At 36.6% G+C, this 17924-nt stretch overlaps 1 protein-coding gene across 10 annotated transcripts; it reads left to right on the top strand.

The window, feature by feature from the left end:
• The first annotated feature begins 1919 nt into the window (after positions 1-1919).
• On the top strand, positions 1920-15293 carry LOC107653867 (actin-binding protein anillin-like). 10 transcript variants are annotated; one of them, XM_016440729.1, is made up of 26 exons: positions 1921-2081; positions 3229-3379; positions 3494-3895; positions 4636-4964; positions 5135-5504; positions 5589-5788; positions 5878-5982; positions 6475-6583; positions 6796-6882; positions 7290-7513; positions 7601-7755; positions 8464-8608; positions 9627-9762; positions 9854-10042; positions 10136-10262; positions 10350-10398; positions 10502-10555; positions 10664-10726; positions 10984-11016; positions 11713-11734; positions 11829-11941; positions 12841-12894; positions 13178-13264; positions 13420-13527; positions 13602-13774; positions 13859-15293. In XM_016440729.1, the coding sequence occupies exons 1-26, from the start codon at positions 2064-2066 to the stop codon at positions 13971-13973; spliced, it is 3618 nt and encodes a 1205-aa protein (XP_016296215.1). In that variant the 5' UTR covers positions 1921-2063; the 3' UTR covers positions 13974-15293. The 10 variants fall into 10 exon arrangements, 9 of the variants coding, with proteins under 9 accessions (XP_016296215.1, XP_016296218.1, XP_016296216.1 ...); XM_016440732.1 differs by having other exon boundaries at positions 7284-7498; XM_016440730.1 differs by having other exon boundaries at positions 7284-7513; positions 10676-10726.
• Positions 15294-17924: the final 2631 nt, after the last annotated feature.

Below are 17924 nucleotides of genomic sequence, written 5' to 3'. Positions count from 1 at the left end.
AGTATGTGGAAAATAATGTGTTTTTTTAACTTTAAACCGCATAAACACATTTAATTACACCAAATACACAAAACAATGTTCTTTTTAGCAGCATCATATGACCCCTTTAAGTGATTGTAGTACAAAGATTATCCAGATTGCACAAGTCTGGGCTGGTCTGTCTTTATCTGCAGTGCCATCTGCTGGATCATGCTGGTGAGGTGTCAGTTGTAGTTGAGGTTAGAGAATAATGACAAGTTAGAATAGCATTTAACTGCAGTCGTCTGCCAACTGATTTTGTATTGTTACATTTTAATGTTCTTCAGAGAGTAACATCAGCTGTCAATCTTCAATAGACCCATTTTATTTCAATAGACCCAATTTATGTTGTTAAATTGTATGAAAAAGAAATGTACGAATATATATATATATATATATATACACACACACATACACACACACTGCTGTTCAAAACTTGGGATCAGTAAGATTTGTAATGTTTAAGAAGTCTCTTCTGCTCATCTGCATTTATTTTATCCGAAATACAGGAAAAAAAACAGTAATATTGTGAAATATTATTGCAAATTAAAAATAATTGTTTTCTATTTTAATATACTTTAAAATATAAATTATTCCTGTGATGCAAAGCTGAATTTTCAGCATCATTACTCCAGTCTTCAGTGTCACATGATCCTTCAGAAATCATTCTAATATGCTGATTTATTATCATATTGAAACAGTTTTGCTGCTTTATATTTTTTTTGGAAACTGCTTTTTTCAGGATTCTTTGATGAATAAAAAGTTAAAAAGAACAGCATTTATTCAAAATAGAAATCTTTAGTAACAATATGCACTACCTTTCAAAGGTTTGGGGGTCAGTAATTTTTATTTTTATTTTTTTAAGAAATTAATGCTTTTATTCAGCAAGGTGTGTGAAATTGATAAAAATTGATAATAAAGACTTATATTGTTTGAAAAGATTTCTATTTTAAATAAATGCTGTTCTGTTTAATTTAATTCATCAAATAATCTCGAAAAAAGTATCACAGGTTCCAAACAAATATTAAGCAGCAAAACTGTTTCAATATTGATAATAAATCAGCATATTAGAATGAATATTTAAAATGACATTTCGAAGTATATTCAAACTAATGTTTTGTTTTATTATATTATGTTGTAAGGTAGATAATGTTCTTGATCTTGAAATAAATTGATTTATAAATTGTTACTGAAGACTATTTTAAACAGACTCAAGGAGTAAAAATCAGCTTTGCATCACAGGAATAAATTATATTTGAAAGAATATTAAAATAGAAAACCATTATTTTAAATGGTAATAATGTTTTACAATATTACTGTTTTTTCTGTATTTTTGGTCAAATAAATGCAGCTATATGAACAGAAGAGACGTCGTTAAAACACAAATCTTACTGATCCCAAACTTTTGAACAGCAGCAATTTAATAAAAAATAAATTAATTAATAAAAAATCATCACTTTGTAGATGTCTTCATTTATCCATATGTAAAATACAGTTATTCAACTGATTTACATTGTTAGGAGCATGAAATGTTAACTGTCTGGTGGCCTAAACAAACTGCATGCAGTTTATGTTTTTTTACAGTCTATGCTTATAACGTAAACGTTACATAATAGCCCTAAATGTCATCAAACAGTATCACAAAAGAAAGTACCAAAAACGAATACAAAAAAGATTAGAAATGTAAACACTAAGAGCTGTTAGATTTAGTGAACACGCAGATAATGAAAAATCAGTAAACTCACTGAACTATAGTGCACCTTCGCTGGTTTTAAATGGGAGCGCTTTGTCGAGTCTCGACCATAGACTGTATGCTGTAAGTGCGTGCGTGGGCGTGGCTGAGTAGCTCGTGTGCGGTGACGTGTCCGCGACCGTTGGCTACAGCGAGAAGTGAGCAAGCGCTAAATTCAAAATTCAAAATTCAAAACTCAAAACAGCTGAGGAGCGTGTGGCCAGAGAGAGAGCGGAGAGACTTTTACTCCCTCATCAGACAAATAAAGAAGAAAAACAAAGAGGATTGTGCTTTGATTTAAGTCTATATCAGGATGGACCCATTCACGGAGGTGAGTGCCCTTTATGACAGCTTATTTAGTCGTTAGTTAATTAGGGAGGTGTTGAAATAAACTAGCGCTGGTCCACTGTGCACCAACTGCTATTACTTTACCTTTAGATAGCATTAAAGTTCTGCCTTCTGTCGTTACTAATTAACTTATTGTTTTACTATAACTTATTGTTTTATATTAGCTTATAAAATCTCGATTTGCAGTTTTTATGTACATTTTAACGTTTGTGTAAAGCTAATTTTTCTCTACTTGATCTTAATCTAGCATATAACGTTTGCAAAGCCAGCATTACTTTTACTAGATTTCAGCAGAATTTAAACAAACTGTTGCTGAATATGTATTATATGATATGTATTTGTTCTTCTTCTTTTTTTGTTTTGTTTTTGGGGCCAGTCATACTTGCCTTTTAAAAATGTATTCTGTTATGTGTGTGTGATTTAAAATCTTTACTAGATTTCAGCAGAATTTAAACAAACTGTTGCTGAATATGTATTATATGATATGTATTTGTTATTCTTTTTTTTTATTGTTTTTGGGGCCAGTCATACTTGCCTTTTAAAAATGTGTTCTGTTATGTGTGTGTGATTTAAAATCTCTTAACATACAATACATCTTATTGTTTTGTATTTCTATATCTACAGCGCTTAACTGACTGTAAATATCAGTGGTGCCCATTGTTTTTTTTAAACGTTTTTGTGTCAAAATGCAAAGTAGGCTCTGAATAAGGAGTGTACTTTCAGTAAGCTGTCAGGGCTGTTCCCATAACTTGTGGCTGGTCAGGAAGCCTGGTTTGACTGTAGCCAATAGGATTCATCTGCTGGGTCACATGACAAAATTCCATGGACATGAAATCCTCACTAACTGAAATTTCCACTCATTCCCTGGGAGGTGGCCAACCAACAGCCACACTGCAGGAATGTGTTTGGTCTTGCTCAGTAACAAGGCTGTTAATCATGAGTGTGAGTGAGATGTTCTGCTAGAATGAGCCACTGGTTTGTTCACACTCAGAAGATGAGCCGTGCTGATAAATGGGGCCCATGCATGCAAAAAGGAACTGAAACATTGTGTTTTAAGAGATCTGTTTCTCTTTAGGCCTTAGTAATGTAATTGCACTTTGCAATGCTAATTTGTCATTTTGCTCACTCAGAAACTGTTAGAACGCACACGTGCTCGTAGAGAAAATCTGCAGAGGAAGATGGCGGAGAGACCAACGGCGGCCAACCGTCCAATGGCTAAAAGGACAAGAGAGCCGCTTACAGACACAAACAGTGTCATAAGTGAGCCGACCATTGAAAAAGGTTCGGTTTTGTTGAAATGTTATTTGTTGCATGCCTGTATTGACATATGAACATTAGATGTTTCATTACTTTCCTTCTATAGCCTAAAAGTAAGTTTTCCTTCTTTTTGGACAGCACTTCCCTCTTCCAAGCCATCCCCCTCAAAGCGTCGCTGTTCAGATGAAAATGCTCTCCTTTCTGAAGAAGAAAACAAACAACCAGCGGCCCCGCATGTGACCGCCTCTGAGCACATGACGGACAAGAAGCCACCCCTGGTGCCAAGCAGTGCTCGCCCCATGCCCCTGGAGCAAAGGTCTGCTCATTGTACACCAGAACCAGAGGTGCTGCCCACTCGACCTCCTTCAGACACTGAAAAGTTAATGCACCCTCCTCAGTCTCCAGCAAAAAGCACAGATAAGCATGCCGCTCTAGATGGAGCCAAAGAGGCACAGAAAGATGCACCAACCCCAGGCATCTCCAGCATGAGATCTCGACTACAGAGACTGGCTGAGCAAAGGCAGTACTGGGACTCTGAGGGTAGGCAGCTCCCTCTCACATCCTGAATGCACATAACTTGGTTACATTCATTATATTGAGTTAAAAGCGATAAGCCCAATATATTGGTTCAGGATGATTAAATGGTCTGTATTTGAAGCGACTGCATCAGCCATTTGTGCCATTAATAGAGGTTGACTGATATATCACCAGGGCTGATATCTGGCTTTTCTGTTCTGAAATAGAATAATAGAAAGGCAAACACTATAGTTTTTTTAATATAACATGGCAGAAAATAAGCAAACTTCTCCAAATTACAGTAATTGTTATGAATGTATTATTGAATATTGAATTGTGTGATATCAAATGCATCAGCTCTATATCGGCCATTGGCTACCGTACTCGATAAGATATCACCATCAACCATTAAAAAAAGCTGTATAAGTTGACCACTAGCCTTTAATGGAAGTCAGAATTTCAAAATCCACATTTCCTGTTTTTATATATTCTGAAGAAATAAAATCTTATAAATAAGATCATCATTTAATAAAACAAAAGAGTATAATTTAACTAAAATAGACTAGTACTGTAAAACCTGTTGACCCCTCTTTCAAATGATTGAAATTGTACTGTTTTTAGTTTTTAACATCAAGTGCAAGTACACATTTAAGGTCCTCCAGAAGACAAAAATATAGACAATATGTGATCGGAGTTAATAATATGACTCTTGGGGTGATGAATAAGCATCTAACTATGTATTAAACATAAAATTGTGCTTTCAGGGACCTCAGAAACAATCCCAGAGAGTGTAGTTTTATCTCCTCTGAAGTCTCACAAAGTGGATCTCCCTCCTGCTACTCCAACAAACTCTGAGCTCCCCGTTGGAAGAAAGGGTAGACTGGCAAACCTTGCTGCCACAATTGGTTCCTGGGAAGATGCCCTTGGACACCCGCCGCCTCCCCGGGACAATGCACAACCACAGCCTGGCACGGCCTGTGTGTGCCCACCAGTAAGTACAGTGACGAGCAACAGTTCCAAGCCAAGTCCTGCTGTGGAACGACCTCAGACTGCCCAACCAGCTCAACACAAGTCTGTTGACAGCGGTCAGCAGGTGGGTCAAGCCAAAAACCGATTCTGTTCTATCCTTTTTATTATGTAAGGTAGTATTGTGGGTTTACAGTAGTCTGAATGTCTTTAGTGGTGGGGGGGGGTCTTAGATTTTTTTTTTTTTTTTTTTTACGTGTAAAAAAAAAAAAGAGATAAAAATGTTTGTTCTTCTAGCCAACAGTTTATTCTCCAGTCAAGTCAACCAGAGTGGTTCCACCTAGTCCTCAGAAGACCGAGTTTCCTCAGTCCAGACTGGCTCAAGCAGATCCCTCTCCTGTTTCCAGCCCACTGAAGATTTACTCCTCCACTCAGCCCTCCAGTCCACTTAAATCTTTGAAAGCATCTCCCTCCAGTCCCCACAGAGGTTATGTCTCTCAGAGCCCCCTGAAGAACCAGGGCCCATCTAAGTTGAATTCTGGAGCAGCACTTAATTCAAGCCCTGCAAAACCAATTTTGACACCTAAACCCTCTTCTACTGCTGATGTTACCAAGGGTACGAGTCACACGACACTCATACAGCACAGAGACCTAGCTGGAACTACTGGTCAGTGGAGTTCTTCAGCTCATTTTTTTTTCTACATTGAAGTGAACATCTGTGAACTTATGTTTGCTTATGTTGACCTTTTAGTAGGGGTCAAGTCATTTTTGGAGCGTTTTGGAGAAAGGTGCCAGGAGCGCAACCAGAATTCTCCCTCCGCATTAGGAGGTCAAGGCCACACACCTGTGGCTACTCCCTCTGCCACCCCCAAGTCCAGGCTACTCCAGGAGAGGCTGGGGTGCGCCCAGGCCACCTCTACCACAGCTGTCCTTACTCAGAAGCAGAAAATGGCATGTATTCTTAACTAATTAAAGGGTATATTTGTTGAATTGCATATGAAACATCAGCACTAATCTTTTATTTATTTATTTATCAATAGGAGCGAGAGGCAGAACTGGCACAAATTCGTAATCGATTTCAAAAAGGCAACATGTTGAGGAGCAAAGAGGATCTTAGTAAGGTCAAGAATGACCCTGAAAACAAGGTTTGCTATCGTGTTTTCTGCTGCTGCGTGTAGATAGGACAGTGCACAATCTGATTGATAGTCCATATTTTTCTATAATATATAGTGTGAAAAATCAGTTTTAGCAATATGAAATCCACAGAGGAAGGAAAGCAGCATTTTCCTTTTTATATATATATATATATATATATATATCTTTTTGTCTTATTTCTTTTTAATTATATTTTAGTTTATTTGTCTTTTCTTTGTATTTTAAATTTATTTATTTATTTTTGCATTTATCTGACATGACAAACCCAAATAAAATAAGCTACTAATACTAATCACACTGATACTGAAGTGAAATATACCAATATAAATGATGACTTTGATTTGAACTATTCATTTTTCTAAAGTCTGTTGTGTCTCTTTTATAAACCCAGTACTTAATTTTATGAAAGGAATGGGAAGCCAAAGAACTTGAAACATTGAACATTAAGAATGTTACTTAATGTAACCGTTTTTTATCCTCAGGAAATTGAAGTGCCTGTACAGAGTCAGACGTCTGTGCCAGTGCATGATAACGAGCCTTCTACGCCAGTGCCTGAAGTACTCGACAGCCCTTCTAAATATAGTGAAAAAGGTATTTTATTATAAAAACCATATAATATAGTTAAATGTGTTCTTCTAATCTAAAGCATCATTCCACTGTTATTTTTCTTTGTTCTGTTCAGTTATGTTAATTAGCCATATCTGCCATATGCTGCATTTTCATGTAGTTTTATTCACAGTAACATTATAGTGGTCCTTACGTTTATTGGAATATGAGTAGTTAAACAGATTTTCATCTTTTAGAGAAGGAGTGTGCTCTTCCAAGCCCTGCAAAGGAAGTTGAATTTAAAGAAGAGATCCCTATAGTGAAAGAGCAAGAGGAAGTAAAAGGTATGGGGGAAAAAATCAGTTGTACTATAGACTTGTTTGTTTTCTTCATATTGAGGTGTTATTTGCTTTAACAGTTTAAAATGTTTTGTTTAGCACTCTTTAGTGACAAAAGACCAGACTAATAAAATATTTTTTGCTTCTTTGTTGTATATGTAGGGCTGGGTGATCATATCTAGATGTTATTTAGCCTTTTTAAAATAATCATCATGCATCTTGTATATTGAATATCTATTGTGTATCAATTAATTATATTTTGTATTATCTCTTGAACTTTCATTATGATATTCACAATTGTTCTGAATTTTATTACCACCAAAATCATGATGAATATATTTTGAAACCGTATATCACTAATTCCCATTACATGTTTTTGATAATGAACGTTCTTGTTGACATTGTAGAAGTAGATGAAGTGCATGAGATTGAGATGAACGTGGATGGTTCCGTTAACTATGAGGTGATAAATGAGCTGTTTGATGGAGTCCTGGAGGAGAGCGAGGAGAAAAGTGATGAGGATGCAGAAGAAGATGCTCTGAATATCTCCTCCATGTCTCTCCTTGCTCCACTTGCAGAGACGGTAGCAGCTGTGGTCAAGAGCCCAGAAAGAAAGCCTATGGTGAGCCCTGAGAATGTAAGTCATTAGCTAAACAGTGATGATGCCGAATAATCTGAAAACTGATGGTACATCTCAATTTCACTTTTTTTTATTTTGGTCCAGACATCGACTCCTGCCAGCTCATTTATTGAGAAGAGTTCCACCCCTGAGAGTGTATCCAGGCCCAGTAAGTTCCAAAGGACACGCATGTTACGAGCTGGATCATCTGACAGCATCAGTGTCATAGATGAGCAGCAAAACCAGAACCTTCTCTACAGGTGCGCATCTGATCATTGACTCTTTTCAAGCAACATTCAAACTGATTTGTTGAGTATCATTTATGATGAATATATTTTGAAACCGTATATCACTAATTCCCATTACATGTTTTTGATAATGAACGTTCTTGTTGACATTGTAGAAGTAGATGAAGTGCATGAGATTGAGATGAACGTGGATGGTTCCGTTAACTATGAGGTGATAAATGAGCTGTTTGATGGAGTCCTGGAGGAGAGCGAGGAGAAAAGTGATGAGGATGCAGAAGAAGATGCTCTGAATATCTCCTCCATGTCTCTCCTTGCTCCACTTGCAGAGACGGTAGCAGCTGTGGTCAAGAGCCCAGAAAGAAAGCCTATGGTGAGCCCTGAGAATGTAAGTCATTAGCTAAACAGTGATGATGCCGAATAATCTGAAAACTGATGGTACATCTCAATTTCACTTTTTTTTATTTTGGTCCAGACATCGACTCCTGCCAGCTCATTTATTGAGAAGAGTTCCACCCCTGAGAGTGTATCCAGGCCCAGTAAGTTCCAAAGGACACGCATGTTACGAGCTGGATCATCTGACAGCATCAGTGTCATAGATGAGCAGCAAAACCAGAATCTTCTCTACAGGTGCGCATCTGATCATTGACTCTTTTCAAGCAACATTCAAACTGATTTGTTGAGTATGATTTGCATTTAATGCATGGTTGTGTTTGATTTCAGCATTGATGCCTACAGATCCACAAGGGTTAAGACAGAGTCAGAGAGACCTCATGTTAAACAGGTGATCGTGAGGAAAGAGGATGTGTCTCAGAGAATGGAAACCAATGGGAGCCCCAGTCACATCAACATCAAGCAGAAAATGAAGGTCTGTTCAAAAATGTTCAATTCTTATTTATTATTATTATTTTGGGCCCTGTCAATTAAAAATCATGCATTTACTTTATAGCAATGAGTAATGGTATGCCTTATATTTACATTTACATTTATGGGTATAGCAGACACTTTTATCTGAAGTCAATTTAAAATAGTGGAACATAAGCAATTCGTCACAGAGCCAAACAATATTTGTAGTATACAATGCCAGATTTATTAGAAAGCTAGATTATGAAAACAAGCTATAGAAGGAGAAATGTATAAATTAAATTAAGATATATTTTTCTATTTATGGAAGAATGTATGCAATGTATATATATTTTATGTGCTGGCACCTGTTAGCTTAGTGACTTGCCACATTTAGAAATGCAAATGGACTTGAAATAACACTAACAGTAAATTAGCAATAAAATCTGACATTTAAGCCCAATTTATACTTCTGCGTCGAACCTACGCCGTAGCTTACGCATAGACGCACACCCATACGCCGTAGCCTGATGTGCACCTCTCCAAAAATCTAACAGCGCGTCAATTCTACGCAGACCGCAAGCGCTGTGATAGGTCTGCAAGAACCCCTCCCTCCATACATGCTGACTAGCGGTTTGCATGTGTACTGCACGTTGACGCGGACAACGACGCAGAAGTATAAATGAAAACTGACGCATAGCCTATGGCGTAAAGGCTACGGCGTAGGTCCGACGCAGAAGTATAAATCAGCCTTAACTGTTCCATAAATGTTTCTTATGCTCCAGTGGCGTCACAAAAGTGTGTATTTCAGGGTGGTCCTGTCAGTGTGCATGTGCAGTCCCAAACATGAGTCACAGGGCTCTATGGGAACTAGACCTTCTAACAACAGCTGCAGTGACTTTAACAATTGGCAACTGGCTCTTTTAATTAGAAGACGGGACTTATTTTGCCCTGTTGCGCATTGCAGTTTCTCCTATTCATAGTAATATGAGTGAACTGTCTTTGATCTGAAGTGAGTTTATGATGCCATGTTGTGCTCTCAGATGTTGACCAATGAGATGAACCTGCAGCAGACAGTGATCCATCAGGCTAGTCAGGCTCTCAACTGCTGCACAGATGAAGAACATGGGAAAGGATCTCAAGTGGAGGCTGAGGCTGAGAGACTGCTGCTTATTGCCAGTAAGTGATAACTTTCCTTTTTGCACTACACGGGTGAATATCAGAATTATTTTTTAAACTTGGAGTAATGACTACTTTTGTTCGACCTCAGCCGAAAGGAGGGCCGCCCTGAAGGTTGATTTGGACCAGTTAAAGGCAGAAGGTCCAACAGCCCAGAAGAAAAGCACAAGCAGTGCCCAGGTGGATATGGGTTTACCTGCTTCTAAAGGGTCTATCTCACTGCTGGAGCTGCGACTCCCTCTGAAGGCTGACTTTATCTGTTCTTCTGCCAACAAGCCTGGTGAGAATGCTTGTGTATTTATATATAGATACTTCTTGTTTGGCACCTTCATGTCCAATCAGACACTCACTCATGTCGTAATTTTCACGTAAGAATGTGGAAACCATTACTTCTTTGTGATGATCCGTGCTGGAGCTGAGAACACAGTGGCGACTCCTCTTGCAAGCACACGCACTGGTCTAAGTGGCGATGCTTTTACCTTCTCCACCAAATTCACTTTGTAAGTGTCATTTCCCATCAAGCCACTCTTGACATCCCTATCACCCAGTGTAGTGTTTATCATATTAATATATTGCTTGATGTGCAGGTCTGATGTCTCTAATGACTTTGAGATTGATATTGAGGTGTACTGTTTTGTAAGTACAGCTTTTTAATTTGCTTTCAAGTGAAATGCATGCCTTTTGAATACAAATTAAACCTTTATCAAAGAGATTTAGTAAAAGTTTGTTTTTCTCTTAGGTTCAGAAACGGGAGCTGAACCCTGACAAGAGGAAAAAGCCCAACAAGTCAAAGGTAGACTCTTAGTCTTAGACGTAATACATTAAAATGATTCCGTATACAAGGAAGTGTAGTGTGTAACCCTAACAGCTTACTAAGTTTTAATGAATGGCTAATCTAAAGAGCAGCAATCAGTGTGTCCAGATTCTCCTGAGGCATTTCCATGACATGGAAGCATTCTTGTTGGTATGCTTTGTTTCAAAATATCACTTGCTGGTGTGCAAGCAGTTGGTTAGATTTTAAGCAAGTGTTTTTAATGTGTAGAATTGTCAGTCTGAACAAAGTGCACGGTGAAGGGTATTTTTTTATTAATTCCTTAACCAAAAAGACCTTTTGTCTCAGTAGTACTCAGCAGTGCTGTGTTTGTGTATAATAAGCTGTTATAAGTATTGTTCAGCAATGTTCACTGTATTTTACTCTGAAATAAAATTTTATCTCTACAGGCTATCACACCAAAAAGGTTCCTTGCTATCTCTGTAAGTAGTCTGTTCACTTAAACTTCAACACACACTACTGGTCAAAAGGGGTGAATTTTTTTTCTATAGTTTTATTCAGCAAGTATACACTAAATTGATCAAAGGTGAATCTGTAACATTGTAAAAGTGACATTTTACAATGTTACAAAAAGCTGTTCGTTTTTTTTCTGTTAATCAATGAATCATAAAAAAACTGTATTAGGGGTTCCACAAAAATATTAAGCACAGTTGTTTTCAACACTGATGATAATAAGAAATGTTTCTTGAGTACCAAATTAGCATATTAGAATGATTTCTGAAGGTCTCAGAATCATTATTCCATATATCACTACAGTTACACTGTTATTATATAAAGACACTCTGTCTTTATGTCCAGCTGAAAATGATGCTCAAAAGAAAATGGAAAAACTAACTCATGTTGTAAACACATTTATCAATAATCAGTGAAACCTGTAGACTGCTGCAAAATGATCAAAAATCTGTTTTTAAGGCCAAATTCTTCCTCTGGGAAAAAATCCACACCCTGACTTTGATCTTGGTTTGAGGTTTTATTATGCAGAACCTCTTGCATGATTTCTCATTTGTAATTTAATATTGTACATGTAATACAGTACTTTAACATTAATTCGTTATAAACAATATAAACGTAAAGTTCTGGTACTTTTTTTTTTTGTCCTCTCCATTTATCTGTTATAGAAGAGCAACCTCCAAACACCTGGTGAGTATTAATGAGCTTTTAAAAGCATTTCAGTTCAACTAACATTTTCAATTTGCTATTTGTTTGTTTGTTAAATTAGTTTCTTCATTTTCAGTTGTGGCTAGCCCCGGTGGTCCAAACGCAGTGCGCACCAGTAGCTTTGTACTTGTCGGATCACACAAGCTAACTCTAGCCTCTATTGGGAAAAACAAATTCCTGCTGGAGAAGGTACATTCCTGCCTTTGCGTCTATCTCTATATCATCATAACTGTTCCACAAATCAAACGATACTAACACCATCATCTGGCGAAATGCACTGGATGTATAGAGGGTATGCACATGACGTCCTAGTAGGCGTAAGTCACTGCGGTTGCTCCCAGTGAGTGGCAGAAAGACTGTGGCAGCATAACGTGGTGTTCAACTTGAATGCGACTGATACAATCAATGGAGTTCTTAAATAGATTTACATTGCTGAACTCTGTATCAACTGACAGTTGTGCAGATAAAAGTTTTTACTAAATATATTGAAACAACCAGAATATCTGTTGGTGTTCTCATCACTTTGATTTTTGCACAATACAGCGCTTCACAAATTAATACAAAAAAGCAGCTTTACAGAAAGTCATAATGTTATTTCTGTAATGCCTTTAACAAGTTTTATAGCTGGGTGAAATGACAATATATAACAATCATGTAAGTGATCGTCCAGATTTAGATCTAGCTGTATTGTATTTATAGTGTTGTCTAGAAGATCAAGTGTGAAGGCTTTTGTATAGCTTTGCTTAGTTCTTTGGCATCCAAATTGGGTAAATATAAATGTCAGGAAACCCTATTCTTGGCCACATGCCAATGTGCAGTTTTTGTTTGTTTTTTTGTAAGATGTGGATCACTGAGTCCAGCCAAGTTGCAGGGTGTTTTGCCCTGAGTGGGCGTGTTCTGTCATGAAAGTGACGTCAATGCATACCCTCTGTTGCTTGCTAACATCAGAGAGAGAGAGAGAGGTTTAACCACAGCACTAGTGTTCACACCAGCTTAATACAGTTTTAACACTATTCTTGTTTTTCTTGCACAGTGCTGCCGTTTGCTTATCCCAGACTCTTTCACATGCAGTCATTTCTCTCTTTTAGATCAAATATGAAGGGGTTGAAAGAGAGCTGCTCAGTGATATGTTTCACAAAAAGGTTGCTATATTTGCTCTGTGTTTAGTAACACGGGTTGTTGTGTGTCTGAGTATTTGGCTAACAAGGCTTGGTGTCTTTTCTGTGATACTAACTGTCACTTTAAGCTGCTTATTTAGATTTTTGTGTGCACATCAATGCCTTTGTATTTGGTTGTATACTAGTTGTTTTCGTTACTCCTTTAGGCAAATGTGTAGCTTCTGCATTTATGGCTCCCTCTTGCTGTAAACGACACTTCTCTTGGATATGTCTGTCTTCCAGCCCTTAGTGTCCTGTTTTGCTACAGGTACCTTTCCTTTGTTCTTTGGAGGGGCACATATACCTGAAAATGCAGTGCCAGGTTGGATCACGGATAGCGGAACGAGGCTTCCTGGTGAGTCTTTATACTGAAGTTTTTCTTATCCTTCCAGTAAATATCCAAGCATTGCTAGAAAAACTAGATCAGTAATATGAAGTCATTGTTAAACACTTTCTTTTTATATTAAGACTGTTTTGTGTGATGCTAGTGAAGGTGTCTCTTATTCGCAGACTATGTTTGAGGATGTCAGTGGATTTGGAGCCTGGCACAGGAGGTGGTGTGTCCTTTCAGGATACTGCATCTCTTTTTGGACCTACCCTGATGATGAAAAACGAAAGGTAGGCCTACTGTAATTTTGTTAATTTTTGAGATGCACTTAATTAAAATTAACAGGTTATTCTTCTTCCCACAGAATCCAATTGGTCGCGTTAACCTTGCCAACTGTACAAGTCGTAAAGTGGAGCCGGCAAACAGAGAGTTCTGTGCCCGGCCCAATACCTTTGAGCTCATCACTGTGAGACCACAGAGGGAGGATGACAGAGAGACCCTGGTCAGCCAGTGCAAGGACACTCTGTGTGTTACAAAGTAAGACCCAATTAACAATGTCAATTCATGTGCTTTGATGGAGAAGTTCAAGTCCTAATCAGAACTTCCCTTTGTAATGTGCAGGAACTGGCTGAGTGCCGACACTAAGGATGAGAGGAATCTGTGGATGCAGAAGCTGAACCAGATCTTGGTAGACCTGCGCATGTGGCAGCCAGATTCATGCTATAAACCCATGTAAGCCTGCTCTCATCGGGCACCAAGGGCCAAAAGTATCCTAGTCTGACGTTCACATTGACTGTGTATATGTCAGATTTGGAAGTGCAATATGGCATCATAGTTACACAGTGTTTACAGATACATTTTACAAGTTTGTTGTTAGAAATTTGACGAAAGTAAAAAAAAAAAAAAAATCAATAAAGCCATAAATTAAGAGACATTTCAATTAAAGGACAAAATGCTTTGCCTTACAAGGGTTTTCAGGTATGTTTTTGATACTTTTGTCTGTAATTTAGCAAGGATTGTTTGAAGACTAATGAAAGTGTGTTTGCTTGGTTAGACTGTCAATTTTTATATGTATAAATGTCTTTTGCATGACTGCTGTCTGCTGAGATACCTGCTGTAGTCAGATTCCTCAGAATATTCATCAAGCAAGACAGGAGGCAATGTCCCGAATCCTTAAATGAACGACACATTTAATGTCAGTACTTTGTGGTGACAAATTTCATTTTCATATTAAGAATTGCCAAAACCCATGATCTGTTTTTATATCTGTATATTTGTTGTTATAGGGATGACTTCAATTTTACGATTTTTTTGGGGTTTGGTTAGATTAGTTATGAAATTTATATATCATTTTCTTTAAGTAAACAGTGGGGAGCTCACTTGGATAATGAAAAGGAATGGGCTTTTTTTTTTCTCCTTTTTTGGACTTTTATGGCCAATGTTGGTCTTTCTGTGGCTGAAAAACCGCATACAATTCAAAACAATTACACCTTTCCCTGTCACCAAAGCTCTTTCAGCTCAGTTTCTGCAATAACACTGATGAGGTATATGTGCCTTCAAAAGAATACAAATGTAATTGATATTTTCTATAGAAATTTCCCTTTTTTATTGAAAAGGAAAATGGTCCAAGACATGTTTTTTTTTTCTTTGCTTGATCCAGATGACTTCACAATAATTCGGAGTTGAAATATTTATCATGCATATTCCCTATTTTCTAAACTCTACATATATTTTTGTGTTTGCTTTGTCACTTTTAAATTAACATTTTATACCTTTTTTTAATGATTCTAACTAAATTTAGATTAATTTACCTATATCCAAATATGTGTTTGAATAAGTGACACTTACAAAGCTTAAATTTACACTAAATGTCATTGTCTTGACTGAGACTAATTTCTTAACCATTTCATACACAATACCAAAATTCAGCACCTACTACTGTAGCAATCTTAAGGCACTTTAGTGTTATGGCTGTTTTGTGTGTTATGTTATCTTAAACACTCCAAATGTGGCTTCCATGTATCACAGAGCTGCAGTTTCAATAAAACAAGCTTTTGACAACATACTTGTCATCAGTTTCTTAATGTTTTTTGTTTAACTGCGTCATATCTTCTCAATGTGTTTCGCTAGACTAGGAATGTTTAGTATTACTATTATTGTATGATACAGTAAGTAACATGCTAAAGTCTTGTTACTTAAAGGCATTTTCATGACTTACGAATAAAATGTGTTATAAAACGGATAGTTCCGGTCCTTGATTCTGATTGGTTGAGCCGAATTCGAAGCTGTTGTAAATTACTCTACAATCATACACCTTTGTTTACATTTGTGTGTTGCTCGGCAATCACTTTGTTGGAACCACAACCGTTTCTGAGGACCTACATTGTTTGGCGGAAGAATAATGTTTTTATTAATATCGTTACACTTTATTTGCTCTGTTTTATTTTGTGAAACCTTACTACGTATATGGAATAACCATTTTATAAAAGCAATAAGCCCCGTGAAGCCGTGGTTTACAGTGAATTTATAACAGCTAAGGGGGTTGTAGCAATGCCCCTTAGCTGTTATAAATTCACTGTAAACCACTGCTTCTTGGGGCTTATTGCTTTAATTGAATACAGTGTAATTGTTCAAACCATTTAAAATAGTTTTTGTTCGTTAAAATAAATCTAAAATAGAATATAGCTATTAGATGAAGAACTTAAACACTTATAATTAGAAATGCCTTGTAGTGTAGTACTTGACCATTTTTGAAGGTCTTCTCTTGTCTTGGTCTCAGACAGGATTTTATTTCAAGACCACAGCTGTGGGGATATCTCTAAATTGCCCATACATTGTCTGATTTATTTGTTAACATCATCAATGTGACTGGATGTAAACATTGCTGCTTCAAATGCAATTAATACCTTATTTCTAAATTATTTTTTATACTGTTGTGCTTGTGCAGCAATTTAATGGGGAATAGTAAAACAATTCACTAAAATTACTACAAATGCCCAACAAAATCAAAATATGATTGCAGAAAAAGAACTTGTATGAGATCTTTTTATATTGTAACACATTATATAATTAAACAAATCACAAGAGCAATAGAGCTGTTTCCGCGAATATGAGCACGATTGAAAACATTGATTTTATACAAACGTTCAACAAAAAAAGAAGGTACTATTAAGTGAATTACATTTTAAACTCAAGTTTTTGCTATTTCGTCAACGAAAATAGTAACAAACAAATCCATAGCAGATCTGTTGTGTGTTTCTGAGCCACTCAAAGCTGTATTTCGTTACAGAATGAATCGGCTGCTTTGAACGAATCGGTTGAATAAATGATTCTGACTCACTCATTAAGTGATTTGCCCAGTAGCCCCTCACTGCAGAACACAAGCCGCCACTTAGCCTACTGGCAGTTTTAATGTAATATTTAAAAGTATCATCTTATTTTCCCATCATATTTCCATGCTCATGATTTTTGTTGTTTTTTAACATTTAATTTATGCATTTAGCAGACACAAGCAACTTACAGTGCATTCATGCTATACATTTTTTACCAGTATGTGTGTTCCCTGGGAATTGAACCCACAACCTTTTGCACTGCTAACACAATGCTCTACCACTGAGCCAAGGAACATTAAGCTCAGCAATATTTATGCAGTTGTAATCGTACCAATTCAGATGCTATACTTCTGTGCCGCCTCTGCAGTGCAAAGATTAATTTTGTTGTTAGTAATTTCATTTGATTGGTAACAGGTCTATAGTGTCCTATTATTCTAATTATTGATTAAATATAAGATATTTACAGGCAGTAAATGCGGATCTTGCAGATTAAGTGCTGGTTTGGTCTTGGTCTCAGTTTAGGTGGTCTTGACTACAACACTAATGTCTAGTCAACTAACTGAAATTAAAGTCTGAAGTACTATAATTATTAAAGCTGAAATAAAAAATAAATAACAGCTAAACAAGTATAAAAAATAAACGACAAAAGCGAAACATTACCTTAACATTAAAATGAAAAGTGAAAATATAAAGATACCAGATTATTCAAAATATTTATAAATAATGCTAATACTATTTATAATAAAAAATTATAAAAAAGTAAGATCCAAAAATTATACTAAAATGATAGATCATTTAAAATTATAGATATTAAACTATTGAAAAAAGTACAAAGTTCGTTAAATTCATTTTAGGGTGACCAGGACGGTACTTCTAAATTATGGTCTGTGGTTAATATAAAGTTAAAGTCGGAAGAACAAAAGCTGAATGACAATCTTTGTACAGTGTGATGTAAATATTAAAATGTAATTTTAGATACGGATATCTTGTTTTGCCTTATCTAAACTTTCACATCTCCTTGATGCGCGATGTGTCACTTCAGGCCAAATTCCGGATTTAGACGATACTACGGTGACCGAGAAGTGCAAAGCAAATCACAATTCTGAAAACAAAATAACAAATTACAAACGCAAATGCAAGTCTAAAAAACAAAATAACAATTCAGAAAGCACAACAACAATTCAGAAAACATTATAACAAGTCAGAAAACACAATGACAAATTCGAAAACAAATTAACAAGTCAGAAAACACAACGACAAATCAGACAAACCGGAAGAGGTAGGTATAGTTTGAGACAGCACCATTGGTTTGGGATTACTCCCCGCTGACTGGACGAGACATCTGTCAATCAACG

This window comes from Sinocyclocheilus anshuiensis, unplaced genomic scaffold, assembly GCF_001515605.1.
Source record: "Sinocyclocheilus anshuiensis isolate Anshui unplaced genomic scaffold, SAMN03320099.WGS_v1.1 scaffold223, whole genome shotgun sequence".
Lineage (NCBI taxonomy): Eukaryota > Metazoa > Chordata > Actinopteri > Cypriniformes > Cyprinidae > Sinocyclocheilus > Sinocyclocheilus anshuiensis.
This window is presented reverse-complemented; position numbering and strand designations above follow the sequence as displayed.